The sequence below is a fragment of the Ochotona princeps genome, chromosome 14, assembly GCF_030435755.1.
Source record: "Ochotona princeps isolate mOchPri1 chromosome 14, mOchPri1.hap1, whole genome shotgun sequence".
NCBI classification, from domain to species: Eukaryota; Metazoa; Chordata; class Mammalia; order Lagomorpha; family Ochotonidae; genus Ochotona; species Ochotona princeps.
The window spans coordinates 31,676,309-31,697,867 of record NC_080845.1 but is presented as its reverse complement, the minus strand read 5'-3'; the positions used below and the strand labels follow the sequence as shown (position 1 = coordinate 31,697,867).

Sequence of the window (21,559 nt, the reverse complement as noted above, 5' to 3'; positions counted from 1 at the left end):
TATTTTCTACATATATATACACATATATACAGTTATAAATTCTCAATAAAATTTAAAGTACAAAGGATCTGTTTCAAAATTATGTGTCCCACAAAGCCAAGATATTTACCATCTGGCCCTTTATGGAAGGACACTGCTGATCCTGGGCCCCTTCTTGGAAAGAACATGGAGCTTGCCAGAGTCTGTAGGAGGTTCAGAAAGCTGTCGAATTCCGGGGCAGCCATGGGCTGAACTAGGATGTCAGACTCATCAAGAACAGGTCACTGTTTCTCCTCGCCGAGAGTTCCGTAGATCCAGTGAACCAACCTCATTCGAAGGAGAGCTGGCCTGGAAAGAGTGGAGGCTTGTGTTGGGTCTGGAATACAGTATTGCCTTTGTTTAACTGAGCAGTGGAATACATCCTCCCTTAACATGGCTTTCTCAGGCCTTTCTGGCCAAGTCCAGTCAGCCCCAACGCTAAATGTGGTATCTGGGATGCAGGCCTCCGGTAAGTGTCCTGGGCCCTCACATGGGGCAGATTAGCTTTGCGGCTCCCCCATCAAGTGGTGGGGTGAGTGGAGGTGTTTCCTCTGGCTTCCATGTTTCTATCTTCTCCATTAATACATTGTCTACTACGGATAGGTAAGCAGAGCCCTAACTTCTGTCACCTGTTACTCCAAACAAAGGTGTGCGTTAGAGGTCTGAAAGAAGGGCAGTGCAGCGCTGAGCACAGACAAGCCCCATTTCCCAAAGGGCGTCTCTGACTTAGAAGACCCAGGAAAGGCTGGCCCTCTACCTGCGGGTATGAACAGTAGTTCTATTTCTGAAATACTAAAGTCCGAGCAATTAACTATATTTGAATTTCCTATTCCTCCCCTCCTCTACCAATTTTTTTTGGTTGCCACACTACAGGGAGTTCATACAGATAGTCCCTTTTCTGGATGGTGAGCTTCAATCTTTGAGAGGACAGGTACCTCTGCCCTGAATGACCCAGCAAGTTAGAGAAAAGGCCCAGAATGAAGGCAGTGTTCCTATCCTCGGGCATCCTGCCACCACTCTAGGCAAGGGTAGCTTCTAGATAGGGCTGAGATGAAGCTCCACTTTTTGTGAGTGATCGAATTTAGTTGTTTCTGAGCTTTCGTTGTTCCTTTGACCGAGTGAAGAAACCTTGGGTAACAGGGAAAAAGGAATTCCAGTGGTTTACCAGCTATCTTCTTGCAGCAGCCTAGCTCCTTTAAGCATCGGGATGTTGTGTGGCTGACAAGGGCTCTGTGTCAGCCACAGGCAGGAAGGTGATGGAGTTGAGTCACTATTATGTGAGCTTGGCTGCTTTCTGGCCTTTCAGCATTCCTACCTGGTGTGTGGAACATGTTTGTCATTCCACAGTAGTCTGCAGGGCCTGGGCACGTGGCACCACAGTAGGCTCGTCTACATCTATTTACATCAGCTGTCTGGCTGTCAGCCTCCTCTCAACTCCTGTCCACCTGCCAGGGCGAGCAGAAAACAGTGTCAGGAGCTGCCTTGTAGGGAAGATGGGTGGATGTGCACAAACTTCCAGATACAATGGCTCAAGGGTCAGGTCCCTGGAACCTCAGTTTATCCCTTGGGGACTAAAGGGACTTTCAGGAAAGATTATCTGGGCCCTGGCAGCTGGCCAGATCACAGCTTGTTTCTTGGAGTATTGTATCTTGGAAGGGAGCTCTGGTGACAGGAATTTCAAGGAATTTTATGTACCTGCTAATAGACCTGAAATCATTCAGCAACCTGTCTAACCTCTCCTTTGCCTTAAATATCCTGTCAAGCCTTCTCAAGTAGACTTTCTATGTCAGTGGATACCAGAACATCACAATGTTAGCACTGCTGCGCTCGTCTTGACCTGGTGACTAAGTTGAGCTGGCTAGCTAAGTGGCAGTCATTGCTTAATTTTATTCTGATCATTTCCAGGACAGCTCATTTGTGTATGTGTCTCTGTGTGTGTCCTGTCCAAAACATCATATTAGGTGTTTTGTCCAAGGCCTACCTGATCCGAAAAAGTAATTAAAAAAAAAAAAAAGAAAGAAAAGAAAAGGAAGTCTACCTGGCTCAGGAAAAATGTACTGTGAGCAACAGCTTTCAGTCTGAGGCCCACCTAGTGCAGGAGATTTGGGACTAGACAAGTGAACATGTTACAGCTCTGTTCCCCTTCCCCTTCCCAGTGCGTGTTGATGCTGTGCTGTTTTCGACAAGGCTTGCTTCCTCCAGCACCCAAGTTAGCAACCTGGAGAAGCCCAAGACCACTCCTATAGCAGGAAGCTGCCCTACATTTGGGCAGTAACCAGTAGAACTTGATACTGACGCCTCAGTGTAAAAATAAACACCTCCTACAGTTCTGTCTTAATCCGTTGGCATCAGAGTTGCTATTATTAACCCATAGGCCTCGCAGGCAGCTGTGATGGGCAGACAGCAGCCCCGACAGACCCATCTTGCCATCTTGGGATCACACTGTTTCTTGCCTTCACCTACTGAGATCTTGTGTGGGCCCCAGAAGAGGCACTATCAGTGTGAGAATGTGCCCCACAACAGGTAAAATCAGAGCCAGATTAGTGTATTTGAATAAGAGAGCCTCAAGTCTCCGCAGCCAGCCTGACAGTCTGGAGCGTGACGGACACAAGATGATGGACTTGATCTGCACGCAGGGAGGGAAAGGAGAATGACTCTTTCATTTCCTTTTGCTTTTGTTTAGAAGAGATTTGTGACTGCCAGTTGCCTGAACCTGGAACCTTTTAATTTTCTGGGAAACTGACAGATGAGAGAGGAATAAAGCGGTAACTTACCACACACACCAGGCACCTCACTCACCTACAACACCTCATTCAATCCTACCTCAAAACTTTGAGGGGAAATATCATGACAGTGTTACAAGTGAGGTGGCGTGATTTCTGAGAGTTCTGAAGCTGGCAAGTTAGTATGCCAGCATTGAACCAAGGCTCATCATAACACTGAAACCCACACTCTGAACCTTATAGGGACCGGGCTCCTGAATGCTCAGGACCCAGGCCATACTGCTGCCACCATTTTTTACATTTTCTTATTTAAGTAAACAAAAACAAAACACATTAGTGTTACATTTAAAACAAACCCAGTTAGTGACATACAGAAATGGGCATGCTGCCGCCTGCCAGTGAAGCCAACCCAGTACCCTTACCAAGCACCAGGTCTAGGCTCCAGAGACGGTCTCTAAAGCCTGCTGGAAGAGAAGGCTTTGACTTCCACTGAGAGTTCCAGGGACTGCGAGAACTTGGCCGCCTGGGGACCTGGCTCCCTAGGGGAACAAGGCTGTGTGCTGGCTTCTGACAGTCACACAGAAGGGGTATACTTAAATGGAAAGAGTTCCTTGCAGGGCAGCTATGTTTCCCTCTCTACTCTGCCCTGCAACTGCACTGTGTAATTCAATCTAGATTCTTCTCATAGCCTATTTCACTGGTGCACATATGTCCTTTGAGTTAGAGCTTTGGACAGACTGATTGGATGGCAGCTTACCAGCTTGCATGCTTCAGTCCCTGGGGCCAAGGAGCAGAGAGCCCTCTGGCCTTGCCTGCTGGAGTCCAGGAGCCAAAGGGCACAGGCACAGGATAAACAAGAGGCTGGCTGGACAGTGGAGCAGCAGCACATGGGGCTTTTTTTTTTTTCCTCCAGCTAATTGCTCCAGTCAAAACAAACTTGAGAGCCATCCTCCAGGTACAGCAACCCTTGCCGGGACTTTTTGGCATTCATTCCCGACACACTGTCTAACGGGTTTCCTGTTGCCTTCTGCTCATACACACCTACCACTGGAAGGCTTGTCCTGGCAGCCTCATTCACCGCTGCATTATCCATCCCCTCAACTGAAGAGCTCAGTGTCTCAAGGTAGGAACTAAAGCTTTCCTAATTCACCCTCAATAATACATGTCCTCAAAGTAAAACTTTGAGTTTATGGCAAATTCCAAGTCTCTAGGAATTTGTTAACAGGAGCTCTTGGGAAGCCAGCACCTTGGAGTATACCTGTGGGTATGTCTTTGGATTCCTGTTGGAATGCCCGAATGTTCTTACATTGGAGCTTCTCCTGGAGCCTTCTCCTGGGGTTCGAGTTTTAATGTGGCTTCGTTTCTAACTAACACTGAAAGGGACCTTAAGCGGTCACCTGACTGATCCCTCTGCCTCCAAACAGGCTTTGTGAGTTGATCTGAAGCAGGAATCAAGCGTTTGGCCTAACAGCAAAAGGCATGCACCTGCTGATTGGATGACCATAGAGGAGAATGATTTTGCTTCTAGATACAATCCCTTTTAAGCAGAGAGAGACCCTGGGACAGAGGTGGGATTTTTATTACCAGCTCTTTAAGCTCCATGAGGGCCAATGCCTTTTTGCTTAGTCTTTCCCTGGGTGTAATTTTCCAGTGCTGTGGTTTCTATTCCCTCTCACCTCTGCTCATGAGAGGTCCAAGGCTTTGGAGCCTGTGGAGGATCCTGGCCCCGGATATTCCATGTCAGAAATACTTTTTGAAGGTGCTTAGGTATTTCTGTTTTGTAAGGGAGGAGCCAGACTTGAGGAAAATAAGGAAGAGTCAGAGCCACGCCCCTTCTGGGGTATTTGTATTTGGCTTTTGGGGGTTGGCTTGTAGCTGAACTACATGTGTGAGAAGCCAGAAGCAAAGCAAGTTCTGTGCTTCGAAAGAGGAGTCTATATTAGGAAGGCCCAATAGGGAAGCAGCTGGCATGTCTGGGACAGTTCTGTAGGCTTGCCCCTTGAGCACACTCCTGGCATGCTGGCGGGCCTCACCGGCAGTCCAAAATAGCCTAATACTTAAGGACGGTGGCCTCTTCAGACAGATGGCCTCCTGGGCGTTGGCTGCTATTCCACTTGTGGAGTCAGACTCCCATGGTCAGGTTCTCTCGGACATCCAGGGACTTGTTTGTTATTGCTCTGCAGTTCAGCCTCACACACTCTCAGGGGTCACTATTACTGCCAAATCTTAGACCTCCCAGTTCTTTCAGCATTCTTCACTCGTTTTGGGGAGTACCTCTCATGGGAAGCTCAAGGCCTCCGTCTAAATCAGGTGGCTCTTGAAGAGATAGACCCCTGGCAGGAAAGGGAATGTGTTAGAGGAGCTGGCTTGCCTGAATTCAGGTACAAAGTTTTCTTTCTGTTCAGGGAAGTTACATCACTCATAGCGAAGTGAATCAACATCATTTTACAAATATCTTTGCTCTGGAAACCGTGAAAAAAAGAGAAAGGGGAGATGGTTTCTTATCAGTTAATCATTTATTTCACTCCCCATGTCCCAGCCTGCAACAGGCCATGCTCAGTGCTGCCTTTGCCTTTTGCCCACAGGTTTCCAGTTTCTTCCTCTAAACCCTAGGACCCCCTAGATTTGCCTTCCCTGCTGTTTCTATGTTAGGATGGAGAAAAATGGAAATCCCTGCTGTACCCTTTGTCTCACATCCTGAAACGTCCTTTTTTTGCTGTCTCTGCAGAGGCAAATCAGCAATGATTCCAACACCATCATTAGCCCCTTAAAGTAAGTGGGCTAGGGCTTTGATCTTCCAGTACTTACTGCTTGTGGCTTGAGTCATCCTTGCTTGCTTGATTCATTGGAATAAGATAGGATTAATTAATACCCCTCCATTTACTTACAGATTAGAGAAGAGGGTCCAGTATATCATAATTTATTTTATGTTTTAATTTCATTTTTGATGATGTTTACACAGTTGATTATGGTGGGAAGGGTCAAGGACTAGGGGAAAGCGGGTGAGACCACTATTTCCACACTTTCCTGTCTTATTCTATATCTGGGGGCAAGTAGGAGCATAATTTATTTTGATTGGCTATGATTTGAATGCTAACTAACCTGTGTTACTGGAATCCATCATGTGGTCTAAGGTGAAAATATGACCCAAAGGGATTACCTATCATAGGTTAGTGCCGGTACAGAGGATGCCTGACAAGGTCAACTCAAACGAAAGGACTCCCTGCCCATCTCTAAAAAAAGAGTATCCTGAGGTAGAAGGTCGGCAGAATGACCGTGAAGAAACATCGAAGACAGAAGTATACTGATATCATAGTCCTGTCTTTTTCAGTAGGAGCAGGCAGTTAATCTAACAGGAATGACACCATTAAGAAAGCTGCACCCCTGGTCAGCGCTGTGGTATAGGGAGTAAATCTGCTGCCTCTCAAGCTGGCATCCCGTGTGGGTTCCACTTTGAGTCCCAGCCACTCCACTTCCAATCCAGCTCCCTACTAACAGCCTGAAAGGCAACCCAAAATGGCCCAAGTGATTGGGCTTCTGTCACCCACATGGGAGACCCAGATGAAGTTTTTGGCTCCTGGTTTCGGCCTGGCCATTGTGGCCATCTGGGGAGTGAAGTAGCAGATGGAAGACCTATCTTTCTCTCTGTGTAACTCTGACTTTCAAGTAAATAAACCTTTTTAAAAAAAAAAATAGAAAGATAGCTGCACTCCACGTTGGAGTACTTGTGTTAGATGCGCGACTCAAGCTTTCCACCAGCACAGACACTGGGAGGCAACAGTGATGACTCAGCTGAGTTTCTGTCACCTGCGTTGGAGTCCTGGATTACATTCCTGGCTCCCACCTTTGGTACTGACCCAGCCCCAGTCATAGTAGGCAGCTAGGGAGTGAACCAGTGGAGGAGAGTGCTCACTCTCTGCCTCTCAAATTAATTCGTTATAAAATTACCTGCCCAGGAAGTTTCCAGAACTACCAATTATCTTGACTACAGGAAATGCAGATCTTTTTCTCTGCTAAGCTATACTTGTAAAACTGGGTAAGCCATTTATCTGTAACCTCTAATATGCACATGTCTGCGTATTCTGTGTTTTGTTTGTTTGTTTAACTATAGTTTGTTTTTAACAGCATCTTTTAAAAAGTCATAATGTATTTAATTTTATATAAAGCCAAATAACTGAAAAAAGGAGATTAGTGGAATAACTGGCCAAAATCAAACAAAGCCTAAAAGTTTAGCTAATAGTAATGTACTCAGAGTTAATTTCTTATTTTGAACAACCATATCTTGACTATGTAATATGGAAACAGTAGGGGGAACTAGTTGAAGGGTATACTATCTTTGCAACTTTTCTGTAAATCAAAATTATTCCTAAATAAAATTCTTCACACTGGAAGGAAATGCCAAATAATACCAAATCTGGGACAATCTCAACATCAATATCAGTACTTTTCTTTTGGAAGTCTGCACCTACACCAAATAGATAACTGAAGAAACGAAGGAAAAGGGAAGACCTTTCTCATATTTGAATGTTAGCTATAATATATGTAGAAAGAATAATAGAAGATTGCCATTTTAACAAAACTGATTCAGCAGAAAAAAATCAGAGTTTGCTACGAAGATTGGAGGAAAGTTTGATGGAGAACAGGACTTTTACACAGTATTTAAGTAATTTCCCCTAGGTTGCTTATTATTTGCAAAGGAGAAAATAGTGACTGGATAGTGACAAAAGCTGGCAGGTACTCGTGTCAAAGTTATCACACATGGTAAAGTGACAAAATGATCTATCTCAGTGTTGGTTTTGCATAGTTCTGCCTTTTTCTTCTTTCATTGTTTCTGTTTCTCACAGATCCCCATTATCTGTTTTTGTTGTTGTTGTTGTTTTATTCAGCTCTCTATTCTTTGTGTTGGAGGCTGTCCTCGAACATCTGGCAGTTTTGGCAACTGGTGCACATTTAGAATGAAGCATTAAAAACCTGAAAATGTGGAGAGTGGATGGCTGTAGCTACCGGTGAACGTAACAGCCGGGCAGTCGCAGCACCAGGGGAATCCCAAAGCTCCCACACCTGTCTTTTCTCGGGCAATTCAGTTTCTTTTCTGTTCATTTCATTTTAGAGTTTGTGTTTTCGATGGGGTAGTTCCTTCTGCAGAAGAAGAATGTGCCAAAGGTCGGGGTAGGATAAGTGAGTATGGCTGTTGGTATTCTCCAGAAGTAGGAGGAAAGAGACTAGGAATTCTTTTAATGAGATTTTCCACCATGACCTCAGTTTTTAGATTGGCCTCTAACCTGCTTTCTTTTTGGGCCTTATTTCCTACAGTTTAATGCAGTTCCCCTTAAGACAAATAACCCAGCCCACGTAATCAAGGAAAAATGTTGGGCCCAGCTAGGAGAAAAGCTTCGATGAACTTGGAGGTCAGGGCCTCCCCAAGAGGGAACATTTAGAACATCAGGTTACCCAAGTGCCTAACCTACCTAGCCGACCATCTGCCCTCCAGACCCCCAGCAGCTTCCTAGACACCTGCCTGTGAGTGCCAGCCACCTCTGTGAAAAACAAAGTCACACTCCCTGGGTAAATTATTTTCTCTGGAAAATTAATATTATGAATCCCTTCTTGGCTGTTTGAAGTTTATTCACTAATCTACTTACCTGCCTATCACTGGTTTGAATCCTTGCTGCTCCACTTTCTGATCCAGCTTCCTGTTAATGTGCTTGTGAAAGGTGGCCCAAGTGCTTGGGTCCCTGCTGAGACTCAATGATAGGCATGGGAGACCCTGCAAAAGCTCTTGGCTTCTGGCTGGTGGGTTTGGCTTCTGACCTAGACCTGGGCTGTTGCAGATGGACGATGTCTGTCTCCCTTCGCAGCCCTGCCTCAGCTCCGGGGCTTTCAAAGACTCCTGCCTCTGTGGAGGTGAGCAAAACCACTAAAGCTGTTGCTGCTACTTGCCCGCGTCCTTCCTTCCCTCTCAATCTAATCAGATTTAATTAATTTAATTTTGAAAGAGGGAAAACTCATTCATCTGCTGGCTTCTTCTGAGGTGCCTGCAACAGCCAGGCCTGGGTTGGGTCAAAGCAAAGGGCCAGGACCTCAATCTAAGTCTGCTGTTCAACCTGTTAGGTCATCACATGAGGCCTCCAAAGATGTCACAGGAGGCTGAATCAGGAGTAGGGCCTGGATGCGGGTGTCTCATGGGACATCTTAGACATCATGCCACATGCTTACATCCCTGCTGGAGATACACTCAACATATCATATGTTTCCTCACTTACAATGTACAATTCATCTGTTTCTTTTTCTGAGGTTTTTAATATATTTACAGAGTTGGGCAAATTATGACCATAACTTTAACACATTTTCATCCTCCCAAAAAGAAACCTCACATGTGGACCCGGCACAGTAGCCTAGTGGCTAAAGTCTTTGCCTTGCACACGCCGAATCCCATATGGTTGCCGGTTCTAATCCCTGCGGCCCCGCTTCCCATTCAACTTCCTGCCTGTGGCCTGGGAAAGCAGTCGAGGACGGTCCAAGGCCTTGGGACCCTGCACCCATGTGGGAGACCCAGAAGAGGCTCCTGGCTTCGGATTGGCTTAGCTCCGGCTGATGTGGCCGCTTGTGGAGTGAACCATCGGATAGAGGATCTTTCTCTCTGTCTCTCCTCCTCTCTGGATATCTGACTTCCAAAAAAAAAAAAAAAAACCTTAAAAAAAAAGAAACCTCACATGCATTAGCAATCAGTCCCCATTTCTCCTTCCCTCTAGTTTCTGACAACCATGATCTACTCTTACTTAATCTTTATAGAGTCATCTGTTATAGACATTTCACTCAAGTGGAATCAATATTACGCGATCTTCTTTCACTTAGCATGTTTTCAAGGTTCATCCCTGACGTAGCATTTACCTTCATGCCTTTTTATTGCTGAACACTCTTCCTTTGTACAGATTTACCATGTTTCCCACTTCCTTTGTTGATGAACATTTTCGTTGTTCCCATCTTTGATTATTGTGAATAATGACACCATGAACATTCATGTATAAGCTTTTATGTGGACACACTGTCATTTTCCTGGACGCTGTGCTGAGGAGCAGAACTGCTGGATTATAAGGACCAGTGTTTGCACTGCTATACAATGCCCCCAGCAATCGCCAGTACTTATTTTTGTCTTTTTTTATTGTAACCACTCTAGTAGGAGTCAAGTGATATCTCCTTTTAGTCTTAATTTGTACTTCCCTAATGAAATAATGTTGAGCATCTTAGGTGGTCTTTTGAACATTTGTGTGTCTTCTTTGGGAGAATGTCTATTCAAATCCTTTGCACATGTATAATTGGGTTGTCTTTTTACCTTTTTATTCATTCACAAGGCAGAATTAGAGAGAGAGGGAGAAGGAGAAACAGAAGGAGATTTTTCTATCCACTGGTTCACTCCCAGAGGGCCACAACCCGCCTGGGCTGGGCCAGTCCAAAGCTAGGAGAGTTTTCTGGGGCTCCCATGTGGGTGCAGGGGCCTAAGTATTTGGGCCATCCTCCACTGCTTTCCCAGACACATTATCAGGGAGGTGGTTTGGAACTTGAACTGGTGCCCATATGGGATGCTGGCATCACAGGCTGAGGCTTTAGTCACTACACAACGCCACCCTCTGTGTTTTCTTTTTATTCCTGAATTCTTTATATACTTCTGGGCAGAAGTTCCTTATCATATATATGATTTGCGGATTTTCACCAGTTCTGTGGGTTGTCTTTGGATTAGCTATTTTTGTTTATTTGCTTTAATGTTAACCATCCTAGTGGGTGTGTAGTCGTATCTCATTGACTGGGTTTTGATTTTCATTACCCTAATGACTAATGTTGTTGAGCATCTTGTCATGACTTGTTGGCCATTTGTGTTTTCTTTGGAGAAATGTCAGTTTAAGTCCCTTGTCCTGTTTTAAACAGGGTTATTAATCTTTTTGTCGTGGAGTTGTGGAGACACCCATTTTGAACCACCTGGCTTTCATTCCTGGATTCCTGGCCTCTCTTTCAAAGAATTCTCCCTCTTCCTTTAGCCTGTATGTGTCAGAGCTGCTTGAGCCCCTTCGTGTCGTTTTCTCTGCTTCCAAGTAGCTTCCCATTCCTACAAATTTTTGAATTCCCAAACCTCAAAAATGGTTACCCTGCTTCAGTCCTTCCTGCACTTTTTGACTTCCAGTGTTTTGAGAAAAGTTACACAATCACAAGACTACATTTGAATGTAAAGATTCCTGTAGATGCCGAAGCCACGGCAACCCGGTCACAGAAGCACCCTCATTTGGCTTTCCAGGAATTAGAAAGAGCCCAAGCAGGGCACCTGAGAACTGAGGACCTGGCCTTTGTATGATCTGGATTGTGTCCTTTGACGCACAGAAGTTTTAAATTTTTGTGGAGTCTTTTGTTGTTAAACTTTTGGTATCCGCATTGAAGAATTCATTGGCTAACCCAAGGTCAAGGAGAATTTACTCCTTTGTTGCCCAGGCATCTCTTTAACAGACCCTTTTCCTCACAGAGAACAGAGATCTTCTCTTCCAAGAGTTCAGTCTGCCCAGCACCCACTCTCATGCCCAAGGGACAGTTCTTTGTTGATTCTTCTTGCACTGTGAGAGGGGCCTGTTATACTTCTGCCACGACTAGTGGACCCTTTGAAGATCCACAGCATTGAATGGAACGTGTGTTGGACCCCAAGGCTTGCTCCCACCCTGCGTGCCGAAGCCTGTGGGCAGGGGCAGGCCCACCGGGTTGGGTGGGAGGACGGCAGCCACCAGCCTCCCTTCCTACTCTCAGGAATCCCCTCCTGGGAGCCAGCCCCACCCCTAGGCCTGTCTGGAGCCCTAGAGAGCAGAAAAGGCTGGAAAACACAGGGTCATTGGGAGAGAAGACAGGAGGGACTAGTTTCTCACTGGGCTCCAAAAGGAGGGGCCTGAGGAAGGAAGGCAGGAAGGAAGCAACAAGGCTCTGCCCAGACTTCCCCGGGACTCCAGGGAGCACGAGGCTGCGCTCACCCCACGCTCCCTGGGCTCTCGGACTTGTGCGCCTTGCAGCAGCGCCTGCCCTCTGCCGCCGCCGCCTCTCTCCCCTCCTCCTTCGCTGGACTCGCAGGCCCACGGGGACTGCCGGGGAGGGAGGCTGAGCGGCTGCACTGTGGGCATGCCCGCTCCTCTCCCTTCCCCCTTCCCTTAGCGGCAACGTCACCGCAGCACCAGCGGCCGCGGCAGCCGCCGAGAGACCGGGGCTGGGATTGCGCAGCCTCCCTGCATTAGCAGCAATGCCATTGTATTAGCAGAAATCAGATCTTAGGAAATCGGCCCGGTCCCTCCCACCCCCACCTGTGTGGGCCGTGGAACAGTGCCTCAGCGGGAACTGTCAAGGCCAACAGCAAGAGGAGCGGAGGCCTCCGGGGGGCTAGCTGAAGGCCGCTTGCTGAGGTATGGCTGGCAGAGCTGGGGGAGGGGCAGGGCAGAGCCGACTGCATCAGCCTTCGGCATTTGGCCCTCTGTGTCTTGGCTCTTGAGGACCGGCTTTGTCTTTCCATAAGAGGGAGGGGTTGCGTGTGCGAGCACTAGGCAGGCTGTTCCATGCATGCATCTGGGCAGAGCTGCAGAGACGGGTAATAGAGCTTGGGCGCTACAATGCTATTTATGTCGGTTCGTCAAGAAGCATAGAGACTCCATCCTTCCTTTCTAATGAAGCTGCTGCCTTAGCTGCTGTAGTCAGCATAGAGGGGGGTCACATCTAGAAACAAAGAGTTTCTGGGAGGAGAAGATGCGGGCATTGGTGCAGCTTCTGGGAGGAGCTGGGTAGCTTTGCCCTCCACACACACACACACACACCCTAACATGCCCACACAGGCATGCACACACACACACACACACACCCCCTAACATACCCACACAGGCATGTACACACACACACTAACATACCCACACAGGCATGCACACACACACACACACACCCTAACATACCCACACAGGCATGTACACACACACACTAACATACCCACACAGGCATGCACACACACACACACACACCCTAACATACCCACACAGGCATGCACACACACACACACACCCTAACATACCCACACAGGCATGCACACACATACACACATACCCTAACATATCCACACACAGGCACACACACACACCCTGTGACATACCTGCACACAGACATGCAACACACACCTGACATACCACACAAGCGTACACACACACACATGCCACACCTTACGATGCTATGGGAGCCAGCAGACTCTTAGGAAGAATGGAGTAAGTAGCAATGTCGACAAGACACCCCACAGTTAACATTAGGAGCAGGGGACAGTCATTAGTGCCCAGGGCATATGACCTGTCTTAATCCGCTTTCTTAGGCAGACCTAGGTTCCTAGCATGAGCTCACACTCCCAAATCTACCCTCCTGCGATGCATACCTGATCCTCCTGAGGTTTCCCCTCAACCTGGAGTCAAGGTCTGCCTGCCGGGGGATAGCAACTGAGGACCTTTGTCCTGCCTGTCTTTCTTCAGGAGGCCAGAAAGGAGGGAGGGTGTTAGCTGACTGACAGAAAAGACACAGATCCCCAAAGACAAGGGAAACCTTCCTGCTGGCAGTTTCCTGCCCAGAGTTCCCCTATCTGTTTGAATTCCTGCAGTCCACTGGCCCACCTAAAATAGGTGATTGAAAAATACCCTGGGAAGTTGTAGGAGTGTGTTACTTCCCAAAGCATCTTGGGGAAAGAGATTTGGGGGCCGTACATGGGACAGGGACGAGAGGGCTGGGAAGTGGGATGGGATGGGGTAGGGATTGATGAGTAGTCTACACACAAGGAGACAGTCATCTAAAAGGAACTAGAGGCAGAAAATGGGGAGGCCTGTAAAGACAACCTGGTCAGGCTAGAGTGTGGGCGCCCAGGAGAAGCAGGAAGCGGCTACTTGGGGAGCAGAGACAACGCAAGGCCTTCGGGAAGCGCCTCTGGCCCTGGTCGTTTTCTCTGGGAGAAAGGTGTGTTTTCACCTTCACCAGAGCTCATAGCCCAATGTAATAAACTCGCCCCAACTTTAGAACCAAACACTCTCAGGAATGCAGCCCAAGATGAGCACTCAGGCAACGTCCTCTGGGGCGTTTGACATTCAGGTCTAATGCAGTCTGATCGCATTTGTAACTGATCTAAAACACAAATCCACAGTCAGGGGTCCTGAGTCCCGTCTTGGCTGTGATTTACTCACTGAGGGAAACTGGGCAAGTCATTCATCTTGCTAGGCATCCGTTGCCTTGTCTGTTTTCATGCCTACCATTCTGCCTCCTTTATGAAATTGGTGTGAAGATCAGTCCCACATACATACGTGTTTTGTGAAAGATTGGAAGTGGGTATGGGGCAAAGCATGATCACAACATCCCGGTGCCTGCAGATGTCCACTTCTAAAAAAAACAAACTGTGGAGATCAGAAAGGAATAACAATCTCTGAGAACAAAAATGTAAGTTAAAATTAAAAATTAGTGAAACAGCTTGGAACTTAAAATAAGATTCAATGCAACTCAAATTTATGAAGCTTAAACTATAGTTTTTAAAGGAAAATTATTTTACGATTTTGAGATAGGTAAGGACTACTTAAGGTGTCAAATGCCTTAACTACAAAAGAAAAAACTGATAAATTAGATTTCATAAAATTAAAAATGTCTATTAATTTAAAAAAATATACTGTTAAGAAAACTAACAAGCAAGCCTCCAACTGAGAGAAACTATTTGTAAGACCTAGATCTAACTGGAGGAATCTTATCCAGAATAAATTTTTAAAACTTTTTATGATAAAAAAGCAACCCCATTTTATGAAATGAGTAAAATACAAAATAGAAACCAAGCATTGACCATGCTCCAAGGACTATGTGGTAACTTATAGGGACATGGGATTGACTAGCTCTCGGTCTCTGACCTCCAGGAACTCTTCTCTGGTTTGGGACCCAGGTGTGTATAGCCGACATTATAACACAGCTGCCGACCCTTCCATTGAGGACTGCAGGCTGCGTCTGTTCACCAACCTTCTGTAGAGAGCTGCAGGCTGTGCTGTTCACCAGCCTTCCCTTGAGGGCTGCAGGCTGTGTCTGTTCACTATCCTTTCATTGAAGGCCGCAGGTTGAGTCTGTTCACTAGCCTTTCATTGAGGGTCACCGGCTGCATCTGTTTACCAGCCTTTCATTGAGGGCCACAGGCTGTGTCTGTTCACTACCCCTGGCTGTCTAGGTTCTGTCTGTGCAGCACCATGGTTTCTTGTCTGAATGCTCATCTCTGTGATAGTTCGCTGGGTCTGAATCATTACTTCCACTGTGTGTGTGTGTGTGTGTGTGTGTGTGTGATATCCACTGGTGAACACTCCCTGAAAATGGTCCTTTAGAAGGGGAACAAGAGGCCGGGTGTTTGCCAGTGGTTGAAGATGCTGTTTGGGATGCTGGCTTCCTTTATCAGAATGCCCAGATTCAAGTTTGATCTGCACTTCTGATCCAGCTTCCTGCTAAAGCACACCGCAACTGTAAGTGCTTGGGCCCCTGTCATCCATGTGAGTGATCCAAATAGAGTTCCTGACTTCTACCTTCAGCTTGGCTCTTGCAGCCATTTGGGGAGCAAACCAATAGTTGGAAAATTATTGTCTTTCTCTCTCTCTCTGACTCCAAATAAATGAAAATACTTGAGTAAAGTGTAGATAAAAGGGGGAGAAAAGAGGACACATTGTCAGTGATGCCTGTAGTCCATAGTATTCCTAGAATTGTCATTATATATACAGGAAAATTCTCTGTGTTCCTTGAGTCCAGGCCTTGAGATTATGGCCTACACTTTAAGGAAAATCTAATATTGTATGTAAGGGAGAACCTCCCACCCCATGGAAAGAAAAAAATTTAAAGTATGCATATAAAGCATATTTATTATACACAAATTAGAAAATAAATATAAGGGGCCTGCATTGTGATACTGTGAGTTAAGCCTCTGTCTACAGTGCTAACATTCCATATGTAAGCTGGTTCACATCCGTGTTGCTCACCTCTGACCCAGCTCCCTGCTAAAGCACTGGGGAAAGCAGTGGACAATGACCCAACTCTTCAGGCCCCGACGTCCACAATGGAGACCTGGATGGAGTTCTAGGCTCCAATCTTCAGCCAACTCAGTGCATCTGGGGGCGGGGGTAAACCAGTGATGGAAGATGTCTTTCTCTCACAAATAAATAAGTATTTTTTAAGAAAATAAAGGAGTATGAACCCCTCCCAAAAAAGTTTCAAAAAATTCAAAATCACTAAGCAGAAACAGGCATTAACATTTTGTTGCATGTATTTTAGTTTTTCTTCTGTACATTGAGGCATATTTATTTACACAATGGTGTCATACCCTCCATGCTTCTTATAACCTGCTGTCTTCACTTACTATTTATTCTGTGACCATCTTTGAAGCCAGTAGTCATGTCAACACAAAATTTTAATGACATTCTGTTCTGTGTATTGCTTTCATTGGTTGATTATTACTGGGATTGTAGAATGTTCTCAACTGCAATGTCTCCAAACGTTAGTTTGGATGTCTCCCAGTAACCTGGGCTAGGAGCCTCAGAGTGTGTGATGGCTGATGGTCAATGCATTACGGGTGTAAACTTAATCCACTTGTGGCGTGTGAAGGTAGTGCCTTTGCGAAGTGATCTGGTTGCTATGCCACTAGGCTGGAGCCTTGATGGAACCGTGATGGTTTAATAGGGGTATGTGTGCATGTTGTTGAGGAAATGAAGTTGTGTCTCATATATGTATCTATGTGTTAGCATCTCATATATACACTTAGGATATTAGTAGGATATATATGCTAATGTGTATGTGTGTGAGTATACACTTGAATCCAAATTTTTCTTGGTTAAAAAAAATAGATGGGAAGGAGTAAAGGGAAAATTATCTCAAGTAATTCATGGCAAAACCTCCTGATTATTATCTTTGTCTCTCTGACTCTCAAAATGCCATCTTTCAGAACAGCTGTTTCTCTCCTTGCTTCTGCAGGTGCCAGATTCACTCACTGCTCAACACTAGTTCTCTTCTGCACCCCTCTGAGCCTGTTTCCATAAACCGTAATTTTTTCCTGGCTGAAAATGTTTTAGTCTTTTTGAGATAATTCAAACTCAATGAAATTCTGTAGTTTACAATAAGAAACAAAATGGTGTGTCAGCATCACTGTTGTTTGATTTTAGAACATTATCACCCAAAAGAGAGCCTCCACGGGCATGAAGTAGCCACTCCCCAATCCTCAGCCCCATAGTCATAGGCCTCCGCTGCTCTAGCTTCTTCTCCTATGGATTTGCCTAAGCTGGGTATATCATAGAAATGAAGCCAATCAGCTGCTTACAACACAGAGTTTTTTGTTTGTTTGTTTCACTCAGCATAATCTTTTTCAGGTTTGTTCATGTTGTGCCTTAAATCATAACTTCATTTCCTTTATTGCCAAATAAAATTCCATTTCAAGTATATGCCACATTTTGTTTATCTAGTCATCAGTTCTGGCTGCTGTGAACACTGTTGCTGTAAGCATTTATACGCAAGCTTTTGTGTAAACATATATTTTCATTTCTTTTGGGTTTAGACTCGGTGGAATTGTTGGCTATGTGCAACTGTTTAACATTTTGAGGAGCTGTCCACTGTTTCCCAAAGTAATTGTACTATCTTATGATGCCCCTTCCAGTGTTTGAGAAGTCCAGTTTTTCACTGCATCATCATCTGCACTTGTTGTCTGCTTTCTTGTTATATTTTATTTTTAAGGCATCTTTAAAAAGCACCCTTTTAGGAGTGTGGTAGCCACTTGTGTTTTTCCTAGGAGAAAGGATTGTTCGGATTCTTTGCCCAGTTTTTAATTAAGTTATATCTTTTTTTATTCTTAAGTTACAAGAGTTTACTTGATGTATTGTCTCGTTGAATGTGTGATTTGCAAATATTCTCCTCCATTCTGTGGATTGTCTTTACAGGTTCTTAGGCATTCTTTGAAGTTCAGCAGAATCCAGTTTTTCTCTTCCTTCCTTCCTATCTCTTTCTTTCTTCCTGATCATTTGTGCTTTTCGTGTCATATCTTAGGAACTTAACCTAATCCAAAATAATAAAGATGTTCTTCTGTATTTTCCACTGTTACATTTCATCTTGCAGCTCACTTTAACCCTTCTACCTCTCTAGTCGTTGCCCTAATGAGCACACAAAGGCTTAGATGTTCAACAAAAGCTGGTGGGGGCTGGGGAAGAAGGAAGAAAGATCGTTAATACTGTTGCCCCCTCCACATTCATACATCAAAAATATGCAAATAGTGCTCGCTTCGGCAGCACATATACTAAAAAATATGCAAATAGTACACATTTTTTGCTCTTCATTATTCCCTAAACAATACAGTTCAATCGCAGTTCACATAGCATTTACATTTTATTTATAGTGTATTAAGTAATGTAGAGATAACTTAAATTGTATGAGAAAACATACATGGATTATACAGAAATGCTATGCTACTTTATAAAAGGGCATTGAGTATTTGTAGGGGACTCCTATCCTTGTTCTTTATTTTAATATAATTTAATTAACTGCAAATACTTACATTTTAGTACGTTGTTCCTCACACATGTGTTTACTAACCATTTTAATTTTTTTTCCTTAATGCACTGCCTGTTTCATCCTTGAGCACTGATGATTTGTCCAGTGTCTTTCTGTTCTGCATGTGAAGAGCTGGGACTCCTCAGTCTAAATGAATGAAATTTAAAGAAATTGGTAGCATTAAGGACTCACTTCAATGATGAATAAGAGAAAAGAGATGAAAGATTTAGATTCAGAGGGCATGAAAGGAAAATAGTAGGAATAAAAAAGAAGAAAGAGAAATGTATGAGAAGTGAAGACTGTTGGGACAGTGGCCAAGGGACAGAGAAGTTTAGAATAGCCTATCTTGAATTAGGAATAAAACTGAAGGAAAGGCTTGCTAAGGCTTCTGGGTAATGAAGCTTCTAGGCTAGCATGGGCAGAATTGCCGCAGTTCAAGAGGTTTGCACCTGGTGATAAAGTGCTAGCGTGGCATAAAAGATAGAATATCCCCCCTCCCAGGCCCAACTTAGTCTACATGTGAAAAGCACTAGAATAGTAGGAAGGGCAATGAAATCATTTCACGCACAGTCCTGGGACAGGGACAAATACCCTGAGGCTCAGAGGAGAAAGGGGGTCAAATGATGAAGTGTGTTTAAAGTCTCTTGCAAACTCAGAACTTGTTGCTGTAAAGTACCTGCTCTGTGAGCCCTCATTCTCCCCAGCTGTTCACCTGCGTGCTGTGGCCATGTCTAAGGCACCTTTGTCTCCTCAGTGCCTCGCATCCTGTCCACTTCCCAGACATTGTATCATACCTGGGACTAAGATTGTTCACTGCCACAGACGGGGTTCTTGAAAGAAAATGGAAAAGTTCTGTCTTTGAGATCCCCAGGCCTTCCTGAGTGGCACTCAAAGAGGCCTGGCCTTTTGTCACATGGGGTGGAGATACAAGGGGGTCCTTGAAAGGAAGGAGTGGGGAATGGCTCACAAGCTGGGCCTGTGCAGTGCGGAAAGTGGGGCGGGGTTCCAGCTGGCCTGCTGGGCTGGCGGACCTCCCACCTGACTCAGAGTCTCCTTCATGGGCTTAAAAATGGTACGAAGGATGTGTCCCTGGCTACAGGGACGTCACATTAGGTTCCCTTTTTTTCCCTTTCTCTCCAGGTGCCAAGGTCTCCTGATGCAATGTGTTCTGCCCCACTGGGCTCCGGGGGCAGTGTCTGGTGCCGTTGATGCCCTTGTTCGAACTTTCCAGAATGGATAGTCCCCCAAAGCTGACGGGAGAGACCCTCATCGTCCACCATATCCCCCTAGTGCACTGTCAAGTCCCAGACAGACAGTGCTGTGGAGGGGCAAGTGGCAGCAGTGGGAGCACAAGACCCAATCCTTTCTGCCCACCCAAACTGGGCCTCACCCAGCCTGACCAAGACCTGGGACAAGCTGACTCCCTGCTGTACAGCAGTCTGCACTCTACTCCAGGGGTATCCGCCCAGTCTACAGACAGCACCAAGAGTCGGAGTCGGGATGGAAAAGGTTCTGGGGCCCCCAAACGGCACAATCCCTTTTTGCTGCAGGAAGGTGTGGGGGAGCCAGGACTCGGTGACCTGTATGATGACAGTATCAGTGACAGCACCACCCAGCAGTCCTTCCACCTGCACAGCACTGGCCAGCCCACCTTCCATCTAGCCTCTTTCCAGCTGCCACCATCTGGCCCCAGAGTGGGCAGGTCCTGGGGGGCAACACGCAGTCGGGCTGGTGTGGTGGAGGGCCAGGAACAGGAGCCAGCAATGACCTTGGGCACCCAGCAGTGCAGCAGCAGCCACCGCTGCCGGCCAGAGCTAGAAGCAGAGACCATGGAGCTGGATGAGTGTGGGGGACCTGGTGGCAGTGGCAGTGCAGGGGCAGCCAGTGACACCTCGGGCTTCTCCTTTGACCAGGAGTGGAAGCTCAGCTCAGATGAGTCTCCAAGGAACCCCAGCTGCCCGGGCCCGGGAGCCCAGCACTGCCGCTGCAGTAGCACGTCCAGTCAGTCTGAGACAGCTGACCAGTCCATGGGCTATGTGAGTGACTCCTCCTGTAACAGCTCGGATGGCGTGCTGGTCACCTTCAGTACCCTCTACAACAAGATGCATGGCAGCGCCCGCACCAACCTCAACTCGGCTCCCCAGTCCTGCAGTGACTCCTCCTTCTGCAGCCACTCCGACCCTGGCGCTTTTTATCTGGACCTGCAGCCCTCTCCTGCTGAGTCCAAGATGTCCTGCGAGTCCCACCACCCCGAAAGTGGAGGAAGGGAAGGGGGCTATGGTTGTCCTCATGCCTCATCTCCTGAGCTTGATGCCAACTGCAACTCCTACCGTCCGCACTGTGAGCCCTGCCCAGCCGTGGCTGACCTCACTGCCTGCTTCCAGAGCCAGGCCCGTCTTGTTGTGGCCACGCAGAATTACTACAAACTTGTCACCTGTGACCTATCCTCCCAGTCATCCCCAAGCCCAGCCGGCTCTTCCATCACCAGCTGCTCTGAGGAACACACCAAGATAAGTCCCCCACCAGGCCCTGTGCCAGAGCCAGGCCCTGGCCAACCTTCAGAGTACTACCTGTTCCAGAAGCCTGAAGTGCAGCCAGAGGAACCAGAGGCAGTAGGTTCCTCAGCAGACACAGCAGCTGCCAAGAGTCCCACTCTGCTTGAGGGACAAGTGTATACGAACACCTCACCCCCTAACCTCAGCACCGGAAGGCAGCGCTCCCGCAGCTATGACCGCAGCCTGGAGCGCAGCCCTGCTGTCCGCCTGGGCTCCCTAGAACGCATGCTGAGCTGCCCAGTCCGCTTGAGTGAGGGCCCTGCAGCCCTGGCCGGGCCCAGCTCCCCACCCAAGAGGGTCACTTCTTTCGCTGAACTGGCCAAAGGCCGGAAGAAGGCTGCTGGCTCTGGCTCTCCCCCGCTTCGCCTGAGTGTTGGGGATTCCTCCCACGAGTTCTCACCCATCCAAGAAGCCCAGCAAGACAGGGCAGTGCCACTGGAAAAGGGCACTCCTCACTGTAGCCACAGTCTACCGCCTATGCCCCTGGTACCAGGGATAGACCTACTCGGCCCAGAACCCTGGTCCACCCAGATCTGCCAGGGCCCCCAGGCCAGTCAGATGCCACCTGTTGGCTTCAGAGCTGCTGAGCAAGGTGCCCTGGCTCCACTGATGGATCCAGTGCCTGCCGTGCCAGGGAACACAGCCAACAGCCACACCCAGAGGGATGCAAGAGCTAGAGCCGACGGT

General features: G+C 46.8%; 1 protein-coding gene across 3 annotated transcripts in view; it reads left to right on the top strand.

Moving 5' to 3' along the window:
• RUSC2 (RUN and SH3 domain containing 2) overlaps positions 1 to 21,559 on the top strand; it is a 47,704-nt gene that overhangs the window by 16,615 nt on the left and 9,530 nt on the right. The window contains exons 1-2 of one of the 3 annotated variants that reach the window (XM_004581013.3): positions 11,728 to 12,166; positions 19,458 to 21,557. The exons of 1 other annotated variant lie outside the window; for it this stretch is intronic. In XM_004581013.3, coding sequence (XP_004581070.2) covers positions 19,526 to 21,557 — 2,032 coding nt within the window. In that variant the 5' untranslated portion in view covers positions 11,728 to 12,166; positions 19,458 to 19,525. Of the gene's footprint in view, positions 1 to 11,727; positions 12,167 to 19,457; positions 21,558 to 21,559 lie in introns of those variants that run through there. One more of the 3 variants, XM_058672416.1, reaches the window with a different exon arrangement.